The sequence below is a fragment of the Pelophylax lessonae genome (genome assembly GCF_965119305.1).
Source record: "Pelophylax lessonae genome assembly, chromosome: 5".
NCBI lineage: Eukaryota > Metazoa > Chordata > Amphibia > Anura > Ranidae > Pelophylax > Pelophylax lessonae.
The window spans coordinates 79,873,986-79,887,348 of NC_138772.1; the positions used below are offsets into that span (position 1 = coordinate 79,873,986).

Consider the following 13,363-nt stretch of genomic DNA (forward strand, 5'->3'; position numbering starts at 1 on the left):
TTTTTGTAGTTTCACTTTTTGGAGGACAAAACTACTAAACAACTACCATTTGTCGTTTGCATATTGCTGTAAATAATAATTATTGCAGTGTATATATTATAAAATGATTCTGACAAATAGATCAAATTGGTACAGTGAACTGAAATATATATAGATCACAATTTCACTGCTGCTTTAACCAAGATGCCCCCCATGACCATTCAGCTTTGTGGCTTCCTTGCTTTCTGTACTTATTTAAATAAAACCAATTGTGTTTAATTTCCATGCCATAAAGACTAATGTTTTATTGTTGACTTCTTTCACACTTACTAAAGAGAAAAATGGAACACAAATTAGAAAACTAGAGGCATATTTAACCACTTGCCAACTGCCAACGGTAATATTACTGTGGCAGTGCGGCTCCCCAGGGTACCAGGGTCCAGCGAAGTAGACCTACGTCACTGGACTCCTAGTGATTCCAGCGGGACGCTCCCGCTGTGTTTAGACACAGTGGGAGTCGGGCTGGAGGAGGAGAGGTGGCGATTGCCGCCTCCCTTCCCCGATCATCGGGGGAAACTGTGAGAAGACCCTCCTGCTTATGTAAACAAAGCAGGCGGGTCTTCTCAGTGACAGACAGGAAGAAATCACTAGATTCAGCATAGCTGAACCTGAGATCTGTCACAGAACCCCCCCGTCAGTAAGCATGAGGCATACATTTAACCCATTGACCACCCATAGGGTTAACCTGCCAGTGTCATTATTACAGTAACAGTGCATATTTTTAGCACTGATTACATTTACTGGTCCCCCAGAAGTGTCAAAAAGGTCAGTTAGGGGTCTGATCTGTTCGCCGCAATGTCGCAGTCCCGCAAAAAATTGCAGAACGCCGCCATTACTATTAAAAACAAAAACAATAAAAATTAGATAAATCTTTCCTGTAGTTAGTAAATGTGATAACTTTTGCGCAAACCAATCAAAATACGCTTATCGCGATTTTTATACCAAAAATATGTAGCAGAAAACAAATTGGTCTAAAATGTTAAAAAATTTAGATTTTTACACTTTCTTTGGGGGGGAATGTCATATAGCAGAATGTGAAAAATATTTGTTTTTTTTTCCAAAATTGTCGCTCTTTTTTTGTTTATAGCGCAAAAATTAACAATCGCACCGATGATCAAATACCACCAAAAGAAAACTCTATTTGTGAGAAAAAAAGGACATACATTTCCTTTGGGTACAGCATGGCACAACCGCACAATAATCCGTTAAAGTAACGCAGTGCCGAATCGCAAAATAGGGCCTGGTCAGAAAGGGGGCAAATCCTTTCGGGGCTGAAGTGGTTTTGCTCTATCCCCATCTGGGCCTAATTGCTTCAATAAATTGTTGTGTTTAGTATTCTGGTGTGTGCCAATGCATAATATTTTCAGGGTTGCTTTTTACAGACATCCAATTTATTTCATGATACCCACTCCATGTCAGTTTTTTTTCAGATTTGCTTACTTATATGTTTTTTTTTTTTTAAGAAACCATACTTTACATGTAATAAACAAATGTTATCATGTTTTTCTTTACCATGTGGCATATTTTTTGTAATACTTCTGCTTGCGGCTGGATCTTTAATATATCTTTTTATATCTTTTATGAAATACAATATGGTTCAATCTTCTGTAAACAATTTCAGTCTTAGACAAATAATTTTTTTTTTTTTAAGCTGAGGTTCAGCACAAGAACCAATTAGTAAAACTGATATGATGTTGTAGAGCAAGGCTTTCTGTGTTTTTTTTTTTTTTTTTTTTTTTACTGAAGTTTAGGTAAGTTGTTTTATAAAAACCTATTAACTGTATTAATGGAAATTATTGTAAATAATGGAAAACTCCCAGTCTGCTTGTTAAATAATCAAATAAATATCCAAGGTCTGTCATGGCCATGCATTAGTATTATGCACTCCCCATATTCTTCCTACCTAGACTTATGCAGATATACAGTATTGGAGATGTAAATATGGAATGAATGCATTCTCTCACCTGGCACAAGACAATATGGAGAAGAGGATGGTCACAACATAGGTGATTGCAAACAATGGGATCACAGTTTCTGTGCTTCCTTCAAATTCCGTTTGCAGAGAAATAGATGTTGAGTGGTAAACCTAGGATTAACCAAATATTAGCTGATTTTCATCTTATTAGGGAAATATTAAAAATACAGTATGTTGGCACTATCATCACTATGGCAAACCTGTCATTTGCTTCTGATCATTTATTAGCTTGTATGATCCAATCATGTAAGAGTTTTATCAAGGTTACCTTGCCCCATAGTATAAAATTAATTAAAAAAATTGAAAACAACCATTGCTCACTAACTGGGTCGTTGGAGGCCAAGATTATTGCACAGTTATTTAGAATTTTTCTAATAGCAAACAATAATGAATCAAGGTATGCTTCACTGTGCATAATCTGCCTTAATTTTCCCCATGTTTTTATTGCCAAGTTTTTGAAGGCAGGCTAGGCAGTCTTTTTATAAAACTAGTAAGTATTCTCTATGGAAAACCTTTTCCAATTAAATATGTGATAAAAACTGTGACACTAATTACTGATATCCATTATGTACCAACACTTTTTGGAGCAACATAAAATTTCCAAAATGGTCCCGCTAATGACCATGACCATGATTCTAAAAAAGCTACTGTTATTTATAAGGACTAACAAGGGCAGAATGTTGATCTAAGGTGCTAACCCTATTGCCTTCATGGATAAGGAAGGAAATGTTTCCCTGCTGGAGCAAACTTGTTTTTCTCTGGATCAATGGTAGGTTTGGAAATGTCTGTAACTTAATGGATGTGTCTTTTTCAGCCTGACCAACTATGTACTATCATTGGTGTAAAGATGGTGTAAAAGAGAGGTGTAAAGATATGCTTTAGCTTTCCAGAGTCAGACCATAAAACAAATTACCAGTCATTTAAATTAAGCCACTATGAAAGCTGCCTATGTTTAGTAGTTCACAAACAGATCACCTGTGGCTACAATATTCAAAAATGGTGGATGACCCCGCTCGAGTGAAATCATCTTCTTTATCAATGGAACTTCCTAAATTCACACAACAGGAGAAAAACAAGATGAGTGCTCTTTAGTGTGAAACATGTTAAAAGCCTCACTCCTTTTCTTGTACCCCTGTTGTGAAGTTACATTAATACAATGTTAATATACTGGAATGTGGTCATCTATCATACTTGAGTATTTTATCTTCAGCTAGACGTGCACCCAGTGTTTGATGCAAAAGTGGACTGACCTGGAGCAATGTTTGATATTTGTTTATAGCTCATCTGTGATATATATACCCTGTTGGTCAGCATATCTGGAAATGTTTGACTCACATTATTTTGATCCTATAATATTGTAAAACAGTACAGCATTACTCTTATTTAAACACAATACACCATGAACAAAATGTGTTATGTAGGAACATAAAAAACATAAAAAGTCCAATAGTGTAATTTAAAGAAAGTTCAATCCCATGTGTCATCATAAATCATTATACTCCAATTGATTACTTTATTATTGATTTATTTTATTCATGAGAAGCACATATTAGTATTAGCTTGCTACTGGTGTTTGTGTATAGAGGTTATATATGAGTAGCAGTGCAAGAGTTTCACACTAAAAAAATTGTAAACCTAAAATGTTACATTAAAGACCCAGCTTAGTTATATAGATAGCACAGTTTTACTTGAAAATTTCACGATTTTCATGATTATTTATATCTACACACATACATTAAAGCCATACTTGAACATACCTTTACATATCTGAGTTGCAATTCATCTATCAGATGAGAGATGGAGTTCATAAAGTGATGAAGCCATTCTATGCTGTTGTGATGAACTGTACCATTGTCCTCTCTTAGGTAGTACAGAAATCGCAGGGCCTTGGCCTTCAACAGAACATTGTCTGGATCCAACATTACACCACCAATGTACAGTCCCACAAATACACCATTCTGAAACTGAGGGTAAGTTAACAGGACATCTTTGTTGTTATTTTGCATTAGGTTGAGTATTGGGTTGGCTGAGACACAGGTGGAGCCATTAACTTGGGCACACAGTTGGTCGAAATTAACTCCAGACTTGGAGGTCAAGTTTTTCACAGCCATGTCAAGCTTTTGCAGTTCCTTGAAGATGCTTGTGATTAGGATATTATCAGATGTGCTTACAATAATAAGAGACGCAAAAGTGCCCGGCGTGTAAAGTCTTTGTGGCGAAAACTGCCCCGAGTCATTCATAGGAAAATTAGTTCTGATAAAATCTCTTTGACTCTTTGCAATTCCTCCTTCTGGAGTGAATAACTCTTCAAGTTTATTAATTTGCCTCTGCTCCAGAAAACACAACCCAACTCCCAATCCAAGAGAAAGTATTAAGGGAGTAATAACAAAATACCATGGCTTTTTGGCAATCAGTTTGCCCAGTGTTCGGAATCCCTGGGAAAGGGGTCTCTCTAAGCAGTCTGCATGGCAGCCACTCATGTTTAGTTCATTAAAAAAAAATATATATATAGTTATTACAATAAAAAATAATGATGTAAGGTTTTGTTCCTTTTAAATCACTAAATCTGTTCTAGAGAAGCATTTCTTATACTCTAATGATTATATTCAGTAATCCTGGATTTATATATCTGATATGCCCCTAAAGTACACATCTGTTAGTGATGGTTAATTAGCCAGATGATGATGTTCACATCAGTAAATACAATTATTCATTGTGTCAGGACATTTAAATGGTTTAATTTAATGCAATGTATTAATGGCTCAGAGCACTGGAACATTTCCAACTAGCCACCTACCATAGACAAATATACCTGATTTCCAGTATCAGTGGTACAATGTTTCTTCTTAGTATCAGTCAAATGGAAAATATACTTAAAGCATATTTAACCACCTGCTGACTGGCCACCGTGTATATACTGTGGCAAAGTGGCGCTATTGTGCGAAACTACGTACCTGTATGTCGTCTCGTTCAATAGCCACTAGATGGCACCATCACCCCGCTGGAGGCGTGAATGCGCCGTTATTGGCTAGCAGGGAAGGCAATCATGTCCCCTGGCCACCCGCGATCATCCTGGGAGAAGCAGAACGGTGATCGGCCTATGTAAACAAGGCAGATCACTGTTCTGCACAGGGACAAGATGGGGATCTTGTGTTCCTGCTAAGCAGGAACCAGGATCTCTTTTTTCTCCCAATCAGTGCAACTCCCCCACAGTTAGTAAGCACCCCCTAGGGACACACTAAACCTTTTGATCACTCCTAATGTTAACCCCTTCCCTGCCAGTGTCATTAGTGCAGTGACAGTGCATTTTGTTAATTTCCCCCCAAAAAGTGTCAGTTATATGCCTAATTTGTCCACCGCAAAGTCGCAGTCCCACTAAATATCGCTGCAATTACTAGTAAATATAAATAAATAAAAATTGTTTAAAAATATTGCATCATTTGTAGACGCAATAACTTTTGCGTAAACCAGTCAATATACACTTTTTTTTACCAAAAATATGTAGCAGAATACATATTGACCTAAATTGATAAAAAAATTGATTTATTACATTTTTTTTATTGGCTGTGTTTTATAGCAGAATTTTTGCTTTGTTTTGTTTATAGTGCAAAAATTAAAAAACACAGAGGTGATCAAATACCACCAAAAGAAAGCTTAATTTGTGGAAAAAAAGGACTTACATTTTATTTGGGTACAGCGCTGCACGACCGCGCACTTGTCCGTTAAAGTAACGCAGTGCCATATCGCAAAAATGGCCCGGCAATTAAGGGGGTAGAATCCAGAATTGGTTGAATCCAAGAATAAAAATGTAATGTATTGGTTTGGATTGGAGTGAAGGGGATAAAAAAAATATGGTGTGAGGGATTGGTGGAGAACATGACTCTCCTGAGGCCCTGCAGTAGCCCAACAGACTTTAGACCACCATGGTATAGATACCATTTAAGTGTAATATTAGATGTAAAAAAAAAAAGATTTAATTGAATCAATATACAAAAACCATTGCAAAGTATTTATTCAATAACCGATCTTAGTAAATGTCTATTTTATACATATACATATCTAAATAATTTCTGGCTAAGATTCTGTTTGACGCTGTATTCATACTCAAATTTTATTATCATACAATGTACATGACACGTATAAAACATACTTGTAACATAAAAAAATCAAACCATAGGAGAAAGATGTAAATGGAATGGCCAGATTAGGTGGGTAAAGCTGGGAACTCAGGTTTACAGATCTTATTACTAGATACTCTGCAAGATATAAGATGCTATTGGATGGGTCATTCCTCCAACATCCCCAAATCCCAGAAGACGCCATTTTTAGGAAAAACGCATCAGCAGAGTCTACTTGTGACATCATCGTGACTGGCAGGATGGATGACACGGCGGCCGGCGGCGGTTTGCGTTTGTTATACACCACTTGTGATTTACAGCCTTATTGTAAATGTGTTTTTGTATTTTAAAAAAATCTACTATACTGTTTTACGCTATGAGGTATCTCCCTATTTACATCTCATACATGCTTGTATGGTAAGTGACTTTTCCCAAGGGTTCATTTACACCAGCAAGAGTTTCATAGCAGGAATGCCTTATCATTGAAGCATCCACTATGAAGATTGAGTAGCAGGCTTCTTTGATCTCTGTAACTGAGATCCATGCAGTCTGGTAAGAGGCTGACCTTTTCATTTTAAGGAACACATTAGGGGTAGTGGACCACTTTTGGAGTGGAAATCTGTTTATGAGCACTGAGCACTTTATACTTGCCACATTTATATTGTACTTTTTTCATATCAACAAGATGTTTTAATGGACTATATATTTTTGACTACACAACGATGCATATGGTGTAATATTTTATCTCATGGAAACTTCTCAGGGGGGAGCCCACAAGGGGAAACCAAGGACAGAGTCCACAGTTCAACAACTGCATGATGCTGCTTGCTCTACACGCCAAAGCCAAACCAGTTGAGCTCCATCCATGTTTTAAATGGAATCCTGCCAGAGTAGGCAGAATAGAAGCATCACTACCTGGAGGAGGTACCAAGGGGAGCCCAAACTAAAGGAAGACATTTAAACCCCTTCCTACATATTGACAGCACCTTTTTTACTTTTGGGTAGAGTAAGGAAGGTTTAATAGTCCTATAGGATTTGTTTGCTGTATGTGTACTATTGAGGAAATTTCAGTTCACTTCCTGTTCCATCTTTCAAAGTGAGGGTAATTCTCCTCTTAGACTGTCATCCCTGGAACAAGTGTCCCCTCACTTTCTTTCTCAACAACAGTGATCATTAGTATAGAGAGTTGAATCTCCACAATGGGGGACACAGGCAGCAAAAAAACGTATTGGAAGGTCTAACCCAGGGATCTCTAAACTACTAAATAATGGAAAGAATGCGCTAGCCCCACAGCAGGTAGGCAGCACCTAGAACTCCCTGGGAGGAAAATAGTGAAAATCCTTATAAGGAAATAAGTGCAAAAATTATATATGAAAAAATATATTCCTTAAAAATGATTGACCACGTATCACAAAAGTGCAGGAAAAAAAAAACATAAAAGTGTCATGGAACCAACTGGGATCAGAGGTCCTCTGGCACCTTCTGTGGGGGGGCATGTTGGGTGGAGCAGCCGCGTCGCTGCCGCACGCGGTCCGCACTACAGCCGACCATGCACACTTTTCTATGCCGTTTGTCAATTTTTCATCTACAATCATGTAAGTGCAGCTATATATTTAATTAAAGACTTTTTTAAAGATAATGAACTCTACCTCTCCATTCATTTGTATGTGAGTCCTGGAAAGTCCCGTTTTGCACGTGAAGTACCCAGATTTATGGATTGCTGTTATTGAAGGAGATTCCATCATCTGTTGGGGCCAGTCCAATCCTAGAGTATAGGATAACTACAGGCTTTCTGATTACTTTTTTCTGGTAAGCAGCCATCCATTTTTTTTTGATCACGGTAGGGTCGCATGCAGCACTTGATATCGCAAATTGTGTGAATTCACTCTACATCAAGAAATCACCTGTTGGACTTCACTTTGAAAGTTTCATTAACACCACTTTGCTCATTGGTGACTTTTTTGAGCATTTTATGCACATTTTTGTTTCCATGACACTTTTATGTGTTTTTTTTTCCTGCACCTTTGTGGTACTTGGTCAATCATTTTTAAGGAATATATTTTTCATAGATAATTTTTGCACTTAATTCCTTATAAGAATTTTCACTGTCATAATTTATTATGTTTGCTGATGTAAATTTATTTTGAGCGCACTTGTTTATTTTCACTTATCTCCAAACTACTGTCCTCCAGCTGTTGCAGGACTATACATCCCATGAGGTATTGTAAATCTCTGACATTCACAGATATGGCTAGGCATTATGGGAATTGTAGTTCCTGAACAACTGGAGGACCAAAGTAATAAATGGAATTGGTCTCTTTTTTTTAAAGAAACAGACTAGTATATGAGATGTCAATAATTTAAAAGCAAGTGTCAAGATAAACCAATGGGATTTGTTTCTACACAGGAAACTGCCTAGATCCCCAACATTTTAATTGTCAGGCTCAGAGAATATAATTAGCACTATATAGAGGGGAAGTAAGTATCTCTCCTAGGTAATTCTGCACAGTTATAATAACTAAAGACAAAATATTCAGATTCCTGCCTAAGCCATAACATGGCTTATTTTAATTATAAGGCTGTCATCTCCATGTCATTTATAGATTCTGAACTAAATGCTTCATTTGAGTAATAGGATGAATTTTTATTTTGATTGCTAAAGTATCTTTCACTTAGATTATCTTTTGTATTCCCTACTAAGTCATTGTCTCCTCTAGCTCCTTTCACCGTTGTTGTATTGTCATCACAATGAATTTTATGGCCACAATTTCCAAATAATGTTAGAAACACTGGAAGAAATACTAGTCCATGAAGCATTCCGAAAGTAATAACAAGAAATATGATCTTAAAAAATGTTCTGAAGATGTAGCTCTCTGAAGTGGAGAGTACTATGACACCCAGGATGGTAGAGAGACCACCCTGTATTATAGGATAACCCAGAGAGTGCAATGCATCAATCACCCTCTTATTTGCTGTGGATGTCTTGTTTGAAACAAAGGCGTATGAAATATGAGCTGAGAAATCCACTGAGAACCCAATACAAATGACAAGGTTGATCATGGATATGGAATCCAACTTAACATCCCACAAAGCCATAAATCCAGTGACCCCTACAATAATAGAAGCAATGGTAAATGTAACCCACAGCGAACACAGAAGGTTTGGGATTAGCAGTAATGAAATAACAAACATAGCAATAGCGGCTACAACAACATTTTGAATTGTGTTCTGGATGATTACAGCATATTGATCAAAGTAAATAAATGCTGGGTGATACACAAGGACAGGGACCTCACAGCTCTTTGCTGTGTCCCGAACCTGATTCAGCATGTTTTTCTCATCAATGGGAGAAGTGACATTCATAGTCTGGATAAAGAAACGGGAAGCCTTTATAGCACCCGCCTGAATGTCCACATCTTGTTTAAAATCTGAAAATAAAGTAAAGAAATTTGTCAAATTTCCTACAAAATTATTTTCATCATTTACATCCAATTTAGATAGTTTAGCAAACCCTAAGTATGCTTTCAGCCAGGACTCAGAGAGGTCTTCACTGACATAGGAATTTAATTTTAACAACTCCATACACCTGTCAGTTTTATTACGGACAGCTTTATCCCAGTAAGAAACTTCCTGTGTAACCACAACCATAACTCTGGGACCATACTGGTTAAAATATAAATCTTCACTGTTGTAGAAAGAACGGACATAGGAGTTGTCAGTAGCCAAGTTCCGTAAATCAATTCCTTCCTGTACCTGAAAGCACCCGTATATGCTGCCAGCTAAATATCCACCATAAAGAACTAACACAATGATCTTAGTCCAGATGTTGGTTAGAAATGGACCATAATATTTTTGGAAGAAATTTGTCATGGGATGGTCAGTCTCTGTACCAGTGATTGAACTGAATGTTCCTCCAACACAACAAGCATTATAGAAAGCGGAGCGTTGGCCATCTTTTTGCACTTTTTTACAAACTAACCAGTGTCTGTTACTCTCTTCTCTTCTCCCATTGAGGGCTAAAAACGCACCAAAACAAGTGATATTATACAGGAAGCAGAACAGTATAGCTGTTCCAGTATAAATACAGAAAGATTGCACGGAGCCAAAAGAAGTCATAATTCCTATATAGAAAGCTAGGACATCTGTGAGGGTTGTGATTGTTATGGAGACTGCAGCTTCTTCATATGTCTTGCCCATTCTTTCTTCAACTGGGCTCTTAACTTCAGTTTGCTGCCAGCTGGAAACCATAATGAACATGTCATCCACTCCAACACCTGTAAAGAAAATATCCATTCATGTTTATCATGAAATACTATTTTTTAAAATGATTTTAAATTAGTTGGAAGCTTAAAGTCTGGATTTTTTTAATTAAAAAAACAAACATGTTATACTTAGTTGCTCTGTGCAATGGTTTTGCACAGAGCACCCCTGATCCTCCTTTTCTGGGATCCCCCGTTGGTGCACCAGGTTCTTCCTCTTTTCTGTGTGCCACCATAGCAAGCTGCTTGCTATGGGGGCACACGTGTGTGCTCACGCTTGAGTTGCGTATGTCTATGGACCCACGCTCCATAGTTCCACACAGCTCTGCCCTGCCCCCCGGTCCCTCCTCACAGCATTGGATTGACAGCAGCAGGAACCATTGGCCACAGTAAAGTTCCAAGACCTGGTTAGGCTATATGAAAAGAGTGGCTGGATCACAAAAAAGGATGAATTCTCTTGGAAGGTAAAAAAGTCCACATACAGTATACAGTCTATATTTCAACAGTCTGATTCATCGGGTCACACAAAGCAATGTAACCCCCTTTAGGTACCTCTTCTCTGCATATAAAGGGCCTGCACGCCACCCTGATCTGAGACCACAGCCTGCAAAGCCGCTATGTAAATATCTATTTGTCTCAAACTTGGAAGGGGCATTGGCTCCCTGCCACCATGTAATTGAAATTCAGACTAATTTTTCGTTATTTGGAAATTTGGATGTATCCGACTTTCCGAAGTACAATATTAACAAATCTGAAATAACAAATTCAAAATTTAATAAAATTGAATTTGAATAGTTTTTAATCAAATTCGAATTCAAATAGTTTTTTTAATTGAATTTGAATTTCCAAAGAGAATAAAATAGAATAGAAAAGAAAAGAATATAGTATAATAGAATGGAAAAGAAAATTATACAATATAATGGAGTAAAACAGAACATAATATAAAATAAAAGAATAGAAAAAATTAAATAGAAAAAAAAGGGGTAGAATAAAAAAAAAAATAGAGTAAAACAAAAAAAAATAGAATAGAAGATAAAAGAACAGAATAACATTGATTAGAAAATTAAGGAATATAATAGAATAGAAACAATATACCCATCTTCTGAAATTCAAATTTCAAATAGAATAAAATTGAATTAGAATAAAATAGAAAAGAATAGGAAATAAAATAATATAACCATTTCCCAAAATTAAAAAAAAAAAATAGAACAGAATAGAATAGAAAAAAAACCCAATGGAGCAGAAAAGATAAGAAAGAATTTAACCATCCTCCTGAAAATTCGAACTTCAAACAGAATAAATTCAAATTTGAATAGAATAGAAACAAATAGAATAGAATAGAAAATAGAATTAACAATAGAAAAGAATAGAAAGAATATAACAATATAACCGTTTTCTGAAATTTGAATTTCCAATAGAATAAATTCAAATTCCAATAGAATAGAAAAGATTAGAATGGAAAATAAAAGAATAGAATAAAAAAAAATAATAGTATAGAATGGAATAGAAAGAACATAACCAAAAATTTTCCAAAATTCAAATAGAATGAATTTGATTTAGAATGGCATTCGATTTGAGTGAAATTATAAAAGTTTTAATCAATTTGAATTCAAATAAATGAAACAAAATCAGAAAATGAATTAAAGGGACCCCTTTTTCAAGGTGATAAGAGCTTACCACCTTAATAAAGGGGTCTCTGTAAGAATTTCAATGCAAGTTTTTGGTGTGGTAGCTTTTCTCCGATCTCTCCCTACCGCAATGTCGAAGTCCCGCTAAAAATCGCTGATCGCCGCCATTACTAATAAAAACAAAAACAAAAAATCTATCCCGTAGTTTGTAAACGCTATAAATTTTGCGCAAACCAATTAAAATACGCTTTTTAGGATTTTTTTTAACCAAAAATTTGTAGCAGAATACAAATTGGCCTAAAGTGATAAAAAAACATTTTTTTTATTGGGAATGTTTTACAGCAGAAAGTAAAAATATTGTGTTTTTTTCAAAATTGTCGCTCTTTTTTTGTTTATAGCGCAAAATCTAAAAACCGCAGAGGTGATCAAATACCACCAAAAGAAAGCTCTATTTGTGGGAAAAAAGGACATCAATTTGGGTACAGCGTCGTGCAACCGTGCAATTTTTCGTTAAAGTAACGCAGTGGCAAAAAGCAAAAAATGGCCTAGTCATTAGGAGGAAAAAACCCTTCCGGAGATAAAGTAGTTAATATGTTCTTTTTGGAAATAGATACAAGTATTTTAAAGGTGATTGTGCTTTTAAAACACATTCATTTTTTTTTTATCTAGGTTTTTGATTGCTGTCTCCTTCTTGTGCTTTTTGGCCTTGTCTCCCTAGGAATTTGTATGATTCGAAAAAATCTTGCTTGTAATCGGCTGGCAGAGGTAACAAGGGATGTTGGGATGGGGTAGAAACAAAGAAGGTATGAAAAAAATTACCCTTTAAAATTTAGGCTAAATTTATTTGTTGGCTTCACTGTAGTGTGTGAAGCAGTGATACAATATTTTTTCTGTTATGGTTTCCTAAGCTGGGTGTCTGTTTTCTCCTACCTGCTTGTGGAAGAAGCTTACAGAACATAGGAAAGGGAGATTCAAATGTCTAGTGTTAATATTTATCATGCCTTAGCCAAGCCCTGTAAGGAGGTGTTCAGAAGGTGGCTGGGGAGGTGATAAATGCTAGGGAGGCCTGAACAGAGTGATCCTTCCTCTCCAGGGAGGGTCCCACTTCTCCCAGGGCTTTTTTCTCTGGGAGATACTGTAGCTAGGTGAGACAAGAAACTGCAGTTCAGGCCTCAGCAGGCACTGGGCTAAGGACCTGGAGAAGATTGCTTAACCACTTAAGCCCCGGAAGATTTTACTCCCTTCCTGACCAGGGGGTATTTTGCGATTCGGCACTGCGTGACTTTAACGGACAATTGCGCGGTCGTGCGACGCTGTATCTAAACGAATTTGGCGTCCTTTTTT

General features: G+C 36.6%; 1 protein-coding gene across 1 annotated transcript in view; it reads right to left on the reverse strand.

Moving 5' to 3' along the window:
• The window catches only part of LOC309555577 (uncharacterized protein), a gene marked incomplete at both ends in the record, with an annotated part of 64,637 nt that overhangs the window by 5,067 nt on the left and 46,207 nt on the right, over positions 1 to 13,363 (reverse strand). Inside the window, 3 exons of the mRNA XM_082257636.1 lie at positions 2,004 to 2,125; positions 3,772 to 4,364; positions 8,805 to 10,406. Coding sequence (XP_082113762.1) covers positions 2,004 to 2,125; positions 3,772 to 4,364; positions 8,805 to 10,406 — 2,317 coding nt within the window. The remainder of the gene's footprint in view (positions 1 to 2,003; positions 2,126 to 3,771; positions 4,365 to 8,804; positions 10,407 to 13,363) is intronic.